This window comes from Molossus molossus, unplaced genomic scaffold (assembly GCF_014108415.1).
Source record: "Molossus molossus isolate mMolMol1 unplaced genomic scaffold, mMolMol1.p scaffold_m16_p_1, whole genome shotgun sequence".
NCBI lineage: Eukaryota > Metazoa > Chordata > Mammalia > Chiroptera > Molossidae > Molossus > Molossus molossus.
In genome coordinates, this window is record NW_023425344.1 from 66,701,825 (window position 1) to 66,714,477 (window position 12,653).

General features: G+C 42.2%; 1 protein-coding gene and 1 pseudogene across 1 annotated transcript in view; both read left to right on the forward strand.

Moving 5' to 3' along the window:
- PKD2 (polycystin 2, transient receptor potential cation channel) overlaps positions 1–5,825 on the forward strand; it is a 64,215-nt gene extending 58,390 nt beyond the window's left edge. Inside the window, exons 14-15 of the mRNA XM_036269824.1 lie at positions 3,797–3,944; positions 4,537–5,825. Coding sequence (XP_036125717.1) covers positions 3,797–3,944; positions 4,537–4,773 — 385 coding nt within the window. The 3' untranslated portion in view covers positions 4,774–5,825. The remainder of the gene's footprint in view (positions 1–3,796; positions 3,945–4,536) is intronic.
- The window catches only part of LOC118628299, a 249,816-nt pseudogene continuing 239,090 nt past the window's right edge, over positions 1,928–12,653 (forward strand).

The window sequence follows — 12,653 nt, forward strand, 5'->3', positions numbered from 1 at the left end:
CGTGCCCCCGAATAGGCGGGAGGCTCAGTAAGCAGAGGGTCCTCAGCTGGAGCCGGAAGGACAGGACCGAGATTCCTCCTGGGTGTAGAGGAATTATCATCCTTCAGGGAAGAACAGTCCTTTTGGATGTCATAGGACACTGGCTATGCTTAAGATGTTTAGGTTTATCATTCGTGATATCAATCCAGACATCTATGTAGGGGTCCTGATCTGGGTGGCCAGGATTGCCATACATTTTCCATTGATCCTTAAAAGCCAATTGCAAATCAAAGCTGCCTTCGGGTGGCCAGTCAACCCCGAAGGTGGGCCAGTCCAGTTGACAGAATTTCTGCAAGTCAAAGGGTGGTACTGTGGCCCCATACTCAGCGGCCTGTTTCTTAAAATCTTGGAAGTTATTAAGTAGGCATTGCAAAGGAGTTAGAGGCGTTGATGAAGACTGACCCATAACGACAGGCGGAACAATGGACAGACAACAGCAGACCAACAAGGACTAAGACACAAACAGTAAAACACAGATGCAGATACCGGTATGAAGAGAACTCAGGCCTGACTGATTCAAACCCAGGTCTAGGGCGACATCTCGTCCTAGGACCAGGCTGGGGAAGTAATGCTGCATCCAGCCTTCCTCCAGCCACCGAATGGCGCCAAACAGAACAAACCGAAGGTTTGCGCTCACCGGTGAGATTCAATCCAGATGCCTCATACCTCCGTTTGTAAACAAACTTGTGAAGACCGTCCGAGAAGTCAAGGAGCCCGTCCGAGCGCCCGGGGCTGAGGAACGGCTCTCAGAGGCCTTCCCCTGGGCGGACGGATCCAAGCCTCCCCGGTGGTCTAGTGGTCTAGAGATCCCCCAAGAAAGGCAGAATCTCACTGGGGCCTCCAAATGTTGTGGTGCGACAGTCAAAGAAAGACCACTTAGAGAATTGAAGTCCAAATAAGAGCCGTTGATCAGCCGGCGGGCGTCTGACTCCGAACATCCCTGTGACTGAGGCTTCGGAGACCAGCCCCGACCTCCTTACACACACACCTTTTAAAGCTTAAAAGCGCATTCCGGTGTGCCTGGGGCATAGCAAGCTAACCTGGCTAACCTGGGGACCTGACATTTCTTGGACATCTCTTGGTCCAGGGGGTATTCCAATTTACTAAGGTTATCTTGATCTCTATCCTGTTAATTAAATTCCTTATAGAACAGGTTCAGCTAGAGGGCGCATAGTGATTTTACCAGTCATCAATTATGGAGCTATAAACATGTCAGCACAGGTTGTACTTTCCACTCCAGAATTTCTGTTTGGTTCTTTTTAATAATCTCTATCTCTTTATTGATATTTTCTATTTGATAAAACAATGACATCCTATCATTTTTTAAAATTTCTTTAAGCATGATTTCCTTTAGTTTTTTAATATATTTATAATAGCTACTTTGAACTCTTTGTCTACTAAGTCTATCTGGGCCCTCACAAAGGCAGTTTCTGTTGCCTTCTCCTCCTACCCCCCCCATGTATGGTCACATTTCCCTGTTTCTTTCTTGTCTCATAATTTTTTTATTCAAAACTAAAGGTATTAAATAATATCACAGAATTTCTGGATACGAATTTCCCTTTCCCCAGGATATGTTTTTGTTGCTGTGTGTGTCTGATGTGTAGTGACGCCGTCCTGTCTTTTTTCCCTTGTGAAGCCTCCGATGCTGCTTCTCCCAGGGTAGAGCAGGGCCCTGCAGGCTGCCATCCTGAAGACAGTGGTTCCAGCAGGGCCCTCGGGGTCTCTGTCTGATTCTGGAAAACCTCTGCCTCTTGATTCCTCTTCCACCTTTGAGGTTCCACTAATTGTTGGCTGACTGGCCTATTGTTTTCAATAACGCCCTGGGATATAAATTGCTCTATGGTCTGATCCAATTAAATTCAGGCCATTTAAGGGGTAGTTTTTGAGGCCCATCTTGACCTGTCTTCTTAGCTGCTGTCTCTTCCCTGGTTCTCTCTGGTAAATAGTTGCACTTGATCTCCTGAGGCACCAGCCTCCTCTAACTGCTTATCACCACCGTCTGCATTGTTTTCAGGAGCCCTCTTAGGCTTGAATTTCCCTGCACTTTGTCCCAAATAAACCCAATTCACTTGGGGGAAGCTTTGCAGCTCTCTGTTTTGTGGCCTGACCCTGGGCAAAACCTCTGTGCCACTGCTCCAGGCTAGGGGCAGGGGCAGTGCTTCTCAAAGTGACACCTCTGCTTCCTGAATGAGATATCGGCCTGGATGGCAACCTTTCTGTCTTCTCAACTTCCCTCTCCTGGCATGGAAACGCCATCCTACAACTGGAAGTTGACTGTGGGAAAATAGCCTTATACTCAGTCACTCTTGCCTGGATTAGAGCCTCTGAAACATGGGTCTGGGGAGGGCGCATAGGGGCAAGAAATGCTGGCAGCCTGCCCGTCCCTGGGAGATACTGTAGCCCTCCACTGAGACCTCAGGAGACAGGGTACTGCTGACACACCCACCAGAGTGGTGCTCCTGTCACACTGAGCTGGGGGCAGGTGAGAAGAAGCAGAAGGTGGCTCAGATGTCAAAGACTCTCACTCTTCTTACTGAAATTTATTGCACGATGTTGTATTTATTTATTTATTTAATCATCACCTGAGGACATTTTTCCATTTTTTTGTTCAGATAGAGTAGGAGGGAGAGAGAGGAAGAGAGAGAGAGAGAAACATCAACATGAAAGGGACACATCGAGTGGCTGCTACCCACACAACCCAACCAGGGCTGGGGACAAACTGCAACCGAGGTATATACCCTTAGCAGGAACCGAACCCAGGTCTCTCTGGACCGCAGGCTGATGCTCTAACCGCTGAGCCAAACTGGCCAGGGCTAGTGCATGATCTTAAATAATTTTTTTTTTTTTTTGCTCTATGCCCCTAAGAAATTTTTCAAAAATTAAAATTTTTATTTATTTTTCTTTATTGATTTTAGAGAGAGATGAAGGGAAAGGGAGAGAGAGATAGAAACATTGATGAGAGAGAACATCAACTGGCCCCCTCCTGCATGCCCTCCACTGGGGATCAGGCCCACAACCTGGGCTTGTGCCCTGACCGGGAATCGAACCTGCGACCTCTTGGTACATGGGGCGACGCTCAACCAGTGAGCCACACTGGTCAGACAACAGAATTTTAAATAATATTCAACAGTTATGGTTGTTTCACTGGGGAGAGGGCCTCATGCCACCATTCCAGAAGTTGTCTCCTACTTATTTTTTTAAGGATTCATATAACATTTTATTTATTCATAATAATGGGATCATAGTGTACATACTGTTTTCTAACTGCTTTATTTACTTACTATATTGTGACCATCACTCTGGTTTATTAAATATCCATTCACATTATAATTTTTGATGTCTCCTTAGATTCCAATGTATAGATGACCAACAACATATTAAAATCTTCTGTTATTTCATGTAATAATTTTTTGATGACACACTACTCATAAGCAGAACTGTACTGAATATCCCGGTAGCCCAAAATCACACATATGGTTAATTATTTTCTTTAGAAAAATTTCAGAAAACACATATCTGAATGAAAGGTAGGCATATACATTTTTAAGGCTTCTGCTGACAATGTCGCCTGGCAGAACACGTGTGCCAGTTAGCACTCCCACCAGCAGCGGATGAGAGTTTATCTCCAAACTTAGGAAAAGTTTCAGATAATCATACTGTTGAAGAAACAGTTCTTGGCTTCCATTTGAAAAGCCAACTGGGCTGAAAAGACAATGACACAGGTGGCTCTGCCCCTCCCCACTGTGGTTCCCTGCAGCCTCGTGAGACGCGTGGACCGGATGGAGCATTCCATCGGCAGCATCGTGTCCAAGATCGATGCTGTGATAGTGAAGCTGGAAATCATGGAGCGGGCCAAACTGAAGAGAAGGGAAGTTCTGGGAAGACTGCTGGACGGAGTGGCCGAGGCAAGTGGTTGAAACAGAAACACTCTGGTGCATAAACCATTAGCACAGTCGTCATTTATAACCCTTTTCATCGGAGAGGTTGCTTTGTCTCCATACTGCAGATCAGTGCAGATCAAATGATAATCTAGAGGTGTTACTTTCTTAATACTCCACTCGCTAACGGCCCTGCATCACTGGGTGGTAAAATTAAGCCAAGAAGTTATTGTAGTAACTAAGAATTGTTACTATATGTTTTAAATCTCCAGATTTACCTACTTTCAAACAGATTATTTGACCACCAAATTTCCTAAATCAGTATCTAATATGTATCAGTCGCCCTGGATGGGTGGCTCAGTTGGTTGGAGCATTGTCCCATGCTCCAAAAAGTTGCAGGTTCGATTACTGGTCAGGGCACATACCTAGGTTGTAGATTCAATCCCTGGTCAGGGCACCTGTGGATCAGTGTTTCTCACATTGATGTCTCTCTCTCTCTCCCTTCTAAAAGGCAATAAAAATACATATTCTTGGGTGAGGATAAAAAAAAAAAAAAAAACGAAAGACAGACTACACATCACTTTATCCCTAACTTCCTGGTTTCATTTTTCTTCATTAGGATGAAAGGCTGGGTCGTGACAGTGAAATCCACAGGGAACAGATGGAACGGCTGGTGCGGGAGGAGTTGGAACGCTGGGAATCCGATGATGCAGCTTCCCAAATCAGTCATGGTTTGGGCACTCCTGTGGGACTCAATGGTCAGCCTCGCCCCAGAAGCTCCCGCCCTTCTTCCTCTCAGTCCATGGACGGAATGGAAGGCGCCGGTGGACATGGGAGTTCCAATATGCACGTGTAGAACGTGTTAATGAATGTATCTCTAACAGGTGAGAAGGCGGCTGTCCTGAATTGCCATTACAAAGACACTACAGTAAGTCCTCACTTAACGGCATCGATAGGTTCTTGGAACTGTGGTAGAATGAAATGTAATGAAACCAATTTTGCCATAGGCTAATTGACATAGGCAAGAGTTATGTTCCTACACCGTGAACATTAATAATAAAACAATGTTATTCTAGGACCTGCTGTATTTATATGCCCTGACCACCATATGATGTTGGTCTTTGTGACCAATTGTTAATTCTTCTGCACTTTAATTTATTTTAGATCAACTTTGCCCATGGATCAAAGATTTTTTTTTTTACTCATATAAGTAATTAGGTGTAAATATTGAGTACATTAAAAAAAAATCTCTGTAAAGTATAAGTGGTGGGCTCATTTGGTACCGTGACTGGGTCTTCTCAGTTGACAATGAAGTCGCCTTTTAAGCTAGAAGAGAAGTATTTAAAGGCTTCTGAGTTTTATTTTCAATCACAAAAATCAGTATTGTCGTTTTAGCGCAGTGTGTGAAGGGCAAGCAGAGGCATTTTTTTCCGTTCAGGCTTGGCTCATGGGCTTAATCTGTAACTTTTTTTTTTAATAAAGAAAGGAGCCTTTTTTTCAACTACCTTCCTGGGGTAAACTTTTCTAAAAGACAAGCTGGAAAATAACTCCAAACCATAGAATGGGTATGTAGTCATTATGCTAGAATTTGTATGAATGGTTAAGATAAATGTTGAATTCTGTACTTTTCTGTTATTTTATCATATCTAATGTCTGTGGGAATAACTGTTTTACTTAATTATTTCACTATTTAGTTCTCATTGGAAATGAACTGAATGAAACCATCAAAGATCAATTTTGGGTTAAAATGTCATCTCTGACTTTACATCGGAGAATTGGAAGGAGCCTTATCTCGAAGTTTGACTGTTTCTAATAATTAGTTTAATATAAAGATTTACTATATATTCTCTTTCCCATGAACTGCAACTTATTTGCAACTGAATGTAATGTTGAAACTAATCTAAAAAGAGCGACTTACTAAATTTTTTAGAATATACTGAAATTGTTAGCAAATATGTTCCTTTTTTAGAGTTTTGAAATTCATATAAAAATATTATAAAATTAAAGTTTGTGCTTTGCACAGTTTTAAGACTACAGAACCCAAATACTCTTGACCCTGCATTTCACATCTAGAGTTTATACTCTAAATGGAGCTTAATTTTATAAAAAGGAGTTTTTGGTATTGAAAGTTCATCCATTATCAGAAGGTTATCAGCCAAAGTTAGAGTTTACAGATCAGTGCAGATCAAATGATTTGGGGGCTTTTTTGTTGTTTTGTTTTTGTTTTTGTTTTTCTCATTAGGAGAACATCTTACCAAATTAATGGGGAAGAAATCTCTTTCTCAATAAAAAATAAAAATCTTATTTTTCGAAAGTGCTAAGACGAGCTTTTGAGAGCTAATGGGGCAAACAGGAGAGAGTACAGAGCTGGAGGATAACTCACTTGGAGAATGGAAGAGAGGCCTGTTTTTAATGCTATATTTTGAGTCCTATGTTCATTTAATTGGTAGAATGTGTCAGTCCAATCTTATGAAAATACGAGCAAACAAAGCTCTCTAAGTGAGCTGCTATAGAGACGTTAAAGATACACATTGGATTTCTGTAATGGTTATTTCCACGGCCTCATCTTCATCTTCACTTTATTTCAATGTGCTACACAAAGTCCTTTATTACTAGGTACTCACGTTTGCATTCCAGGGACAGTGAGTGTATGTATTTATGTATGTGTACCCTGTTGTTACATGTAAACAAACTTCAGTTTGAAGTGCAGCCATTATGTGGTATCCATGTGTATTGACCACGTGCCATATATCAATTATGGTCACTAGAAAGTCTTTTATGATACTTATTGTTATACTGGTTTTTATTTCACCCGTAAAATTTTGCAAAATTCTTTCTTTGTACTCATAAATTACATATTTTTTTCTTTAGTCACGGAGAATTCCCTCCTCATTCCTTCCCTATCATCCTTCCTTTATATTAATATTATTAAGAAGATGTTACTTATGCAGGTCTCTCTTAACAATCGAGAATTTCATTAATGTGTAATACTGAGCACTTTATTTCCTAATAAAGACTTGATATAAAAGCAGAAATAAGAGTTGTCTGGTTTCCGGTCAAGATGGCGGGTATGTAAACGCGGTATCGCGTCCTCCCACAACCACATCAAAGTTACAACTAAACTACAGAACAACCATCATTCAAAACCGCCTGAAATCAAGCTGAACGGAAGTCCTACAACTACGGAATTAAAGCAGCCACATCGAGACTGGTAGGAGGGGCGGAGGTGGACGGGCTGGTCCCACACTCATATGTGGTGGATAAAAATCAGAAGGACACTTGGCTGGGAAGGTCCTCTCTGAGGACTGAGGGGTCCCCGTCCCACACCAGGTGCCCTGCTCAGGGTTCCAGTGCCAGGAAGATCATCCCCATTACTTCTGGCTGGAAAAACCAGCGAGAACTGAGGCTCAGGGAGGCTGAGGTGGGTGGAATCCCAGGCAGCTCCTCTTAAAGGGCCCACACACAAACTTTTCAGACTCACTCCCTCTAAGCTTACAGGGGAGGCCGCTGGAGGGGTGTCAGAGACATACAGGGAAGAACTGAGCTGTTTGGCATTGGAGCAAGGGCTGGAGAGGGGACTTTCTCCTGGACAGATGTGCTGTCAGAGGCCTTTGTTCCTTTGGTGAGCCCTTCCCTGGGGCGGCAGACAGCCACCATATCTGGGACTCCAGCAACTTGGCTCACACTGGTAGCCCCGCCCTGGTGATTCCCTGAGGCCCCGCCCCACCCAACTTTCAGGCCCACCTAAGCTGTTGCCAGTTGCTTTGCCATAGGATTGGCCTGTCTTGGTTCCTGCTTCAGGTTTTCCTAAATTCTTTCAAACAAGCAGCATCTGGTCTCAGCTAGCTCCATACCTTTCATTAAGTAATACATAGAAACAAACACAGGGAGGTGGCCAAAATGAGGAGACAAAGAAACAGGTTCCAAATGAAAGAACAGAACAAAACCCCAGGATGGAGATAAGCAACCTAACAGATGCTGAGTTCAAAATACTGCTTATAAGGATGGTCAATGAACTTAGTGAGGGCCTCAAGAGCACAAAAAAGGGCCAGTCAAAAATGAAGGATTCATAGTCAGAAATAAAGGAGGCACTAACTGAAATAAAGAACAATTTACACAGATTCAATAGTAGAGCAGGTAAAGCCAAGAAGCAAATAATTGATTTGGAATATAAGGAGCAAAAATCACCCAATCAGAACAGCAAAAGGAAAAAAGAATCCAAAAAAAATGAGGAGAGTGTAAGGAGCCTCTGGGACAATTTTAAGCGTGCCAACATTCGCATCATGGGGGTGCCAGAAGGAGAAGAGAGAGAACAAGAAATCGAGAACCTATTTGAAACAATAATGGCAGAAAACTTCCCTAACTTGGTGAAGGAAACAGACATACAAGTCCAGGAAGCACAGAGAGTCCCAAACAAGATGAACCCCAAAAGGCCCACACCAAGACACATCATCATCAAAATGCAAATGTTTCAAGAAATAGAGAGAATCTTAATAGCAGCAAGAGAAAAGCAGTTAGTTACCTACAAGGGAGTTCCCATAAGACTGTCAGCTGATTTCTCAAAAGAAACTTTGCAGGCCAGAAGGGAGTGGCAAGAAATATTCAGAGTGATGAAAAGCAAGAATCTACACCCAAGATCACTCTATCCTGCAAAGCTAGCATTTAGAATCGATGGCCATATAAAGACTTTCCCAGACAAGAAAAAGTTAAAGGAGTTCATTACCACCAAACCGTTATTATATGAAATGTTGAAGGGTCTTTTTGAAGAAAAAGATAAAATATATGAACAAACAAAATGGCAATGAATACATATCTATCGACTATGGAATCTATAAACAAAATGAACAGGCAGAACAGAAGCATTCTCATAGATACAGAGAACATTTTGTTGGTTGCCAGATGGGAGGGAGGTTGGGGGAATGGGTGGAAAAGGTGAAGGGATTAAGAAGTATAAATTGGTTGCTAGACTGACAAACCTGAAAGAGAAGGGGGTTGGGGGTGGGAAGAAATAAACCTAAGAACTTATATGCATAACCAATGGACACAGACAACAGTGTGGGAAAAGGCAGGATGGGGAGGGAATGGGGAGAAGGGGGTCAATGGGAGAAAAATGAGGAACATTTGTAATACATTCAACAATAAAGATAAAAAAATAATAAATAATAATAATAATAAAAGAATAATAATAATAATAAAAAGTCTGATTCCTAAGTAGAAGCAGTTGTGGTTAATTGGCCTTGTATCATGAGCCTAATAGTAAAAGCTTAGACTTTGAAAAAGGCGTCTTCTCTTTTTATGTCCAACAACGACACAATTGATACATTGCTTCTTCTTTAGTATATACCTCTAGTAGGTTATTCCGACGGTTGTGTAGTGTATACCAGTGTGCAACCACCATATTCTACTTGTTCATTCCTATAGTGAATGATTGGCTCTACTATTTCTGTTATTTTAAAATCTTTGTACATAATTCCTTTATTGACTTTTCCCAATAACTCAGTGGGTATATAGCAGGAGTCGGAATGCTGAATCCCAACTATATAGATATTTAATTTTACCCAGAGCAGGTTGCCCTCCGGAATGATGGCACAGTCTACCATTCGATGAGAGTACTACTTTTATCCATACCCTCACCAGCATTGGTGCCATCCAGCTTCTTAATCTTTGTGAATGGAATGGTTTTAAAGTGAGGTCTCATTTTGTTTTGCCTTTATCTGATTCCTAATAAGGTTATACATCTCCTTATAGTTATTCGACATTTGGGTTACTCATTTTGTAAAATTCCTGTTAAACTTTTTAAAACCTTACACTTTGATCTAATGGGAAACAAGAATGTTTTAATTCATTACCTATTTGTCCACTGGGTTAAGGCCTTTTTTGTTGATTTGCAAAATTTCCTTGTATGGTTTAAGTAGTAAAACTGTATCAGTTGTGGATTACATTAATATCTCTCATCCAACTGATAACTTTGTTAATATTCCCAGTTTTTTTATATAGTAAAATCAATTAATTTATTCACTTTGCTTTATTGGGTTTGGGAGTGTTACAGAGACTTTTGCAAGATCACAAACTTTTATTTATTGAATCTAGTCTCACTTTTCACATTTAATACATCTTAGGAGTAACTTTGCATAAAGTCCATCAGTATTTTTCTCCATATAATGAACCAGTTTTATGAACACTCTAGTAAATAAGTCTTTCCTTTACTGGTTCCTGGTATCACTAATATATTTCAGGTTCATGTATATATGTACCTGTTTTTTTAACTCTTGAGTCTATTACATCGATTTTGGAATGTTCCTGCATGACAATTATAATTACTATGACTTTGCATGTCTTCATATGTGGTAAGTTCTTCATATGTGCTCTCCTCTTAGGCATTTTATTTATTTTTTGCAAAATTGACTAAGCTATTATTGTGAACCTTTATTATTCCATATGAATGTGTTCAAATAAGTTTGATGGGGTCCTCTGAGGTTAGGGGAAGGTGGAGAAAAAGCCCCACTGAAATTTAATTGGAATTGCATTGAGTTTATTGATTTGTTTGGGAAGAACTGACATTTTACAATATCAAAAACATGACTCTTGCCCTGGCCGGTTTGGCTCAGCGGTTGGAGCGTCAGCCTGCGGTACAGAGAGACCCGGGTTCGGTTCCCGCTAAGGGCACATACCTCGGTTGCAGTTTGTCCCCGGCCCTGGTTGGTCGTGCGGGTGGCAGCCACTCGATGTGTCCCTTCACATCGATGTTTCTCTCTCTCTCTCTTCCTCTCTCTCCCTCCTGCTCTATCTGAACAAAAAATGGAAAAATGTCCTCGGTTGAGGATTAAAAACAAACAAACAAACAAAAAAAACATGACTCGTCATTTATTCAGAACTTCCTTAATGTCCTATAAGCGTTTCTTCAAATTTCTTAAAGATTATATGTATATATTAATATGGTTTTTTGCTACTATGAACAGAATATTTTTCCTTTATATTTTCTAGTTGGTTATTGCTGATGTAGAGGAAAATTACTAATTTTTTATAAATTAATGTTATATATCACACTTGGGAACTCCTTTGCTAGCTCTAGTAGATTCTGTATGGACTGTCTGGATTTTCTGTGTAGAAGACCAGCTCGTGTGTAAATAAGGACAGTATCATGTCAGAGAGTAGCAGTGACAGTAGACATGCTTGTCTTGTTTCTGGTCTTAATGGGAATGTGTTTTGTGTTCCTGTAAAAGAAAAGCCAAGGACTTGAGTTCAGGTAGTTTGTTTGGGAGGTGATACAAGGAATCTGGCCAGGAAACAGAGAGGCAGGACGGGGAAATGCCAACCTCCAGGTGTGTGATTGAAGTTGCCCTGTAGGCAAAAAGAGCTCAGTTCTACCTCTGACAACACTAGGAAATGCCTCCCATAATCTGTCTGAAGACATAAGGCTGGGGCATTTGTCCATTGGCCTCAATCCCCACTGGAAAAGGGTGTCCTCATCTGCACTTTCAGGCTATGCTTGCCCTCGGGCCGAGCAGGTTCTCCCAGTTTGGAGAAGGCCTTACAGCAGAAAAGTGAAGGGATTTCTGTTGCCTGAGGTAGGATGCTGTCAACATGATCTGAGCTCACATGGAACTTGACCACAGCTGCAGTCAAAGTCACAGGTGCTGAGGAGATATGACACAGAGCACCAACAGCATCTACTTCATCCACCCTTGTCCACTCTGGACTTTTGAGGGAGACCAGCTATACTCTAGAAAACAGAACACAGGAGGATTAGTGGAACCAGCTAGTACCATTGCCACTGCTTGTCACAAGGTCATAATTATGTCACATCTCCCCTCTGCCAGCCTTCCCAGAGTTCCCCCGCTGTTGGCCAGTACTCCAGGGGTATGAAGCTGCAGCCTGGTGTGATCATCCACACCTGCTTGGCTGAGGGCTCAAAGCCCCTTGTCCTGTTCCGGCCTGTGGTTGTGGGGATTGCCTGTTTACTGTAAACTCAGGACAAGTTACCTCTGTGTATTCTGTCCCTTATGCAACAGTAACGTCTGGCCTCACCTAACAGTGATGACCAGGGTGATAACTGATGTCTTTGGCTGCTGTCCCACCAGTGTGTGGACCTCAAAGTGACTAAGTGACAGACAGTTTCAGGTAGAGTAGAACCCTTACTGTTCCCAGGTGAAAGTGTCCCCCCACTCCTGAGGATTCAGGAGCTCCAATGCAGCAGAGCCTAAAGCTGCAGGGACAGGGAGCAGATTCTGCCAGTAGCTTAGTGGGAATGACACAGAGAGGCCAATATCACTTGGTACGTGGACCTGTCCATTCCGACTGTTGGGAACGGGCACTCTTGGTGGGGTGCAGGGGTCTGCAAATTGTCCATAAAGGGCCAGATAGTAAATATTTTAGGCTTTATGAACCATAATGATCTCTGTTGCAACTACTTTACCAACACAGTGCAAAAGCAGCCATGGACAATAAAATATGAATGAACATGGCCGTGTCCCAATAAAGTTTTAATTACAAAGACAGGCAGTGAAGCTGGATCTGTCCTGCAGGCCACAGTTTAGCTCCCCTGGTTTAATGCACAGAAGACATCCTGGAGGATGGCCCTCAGTCCCTGCCGAGTGTGTCGTCCATGAACTGGCACTAGCATGATGCTAATCACCAGGGGGGTGTCCTGTGGGGTGTGATAGTAATAGCCAAAATATACTGAGTGCATCCTACAAGCCAGGTGTGTCGGGCACTTGACATGCATTACTTTATTCA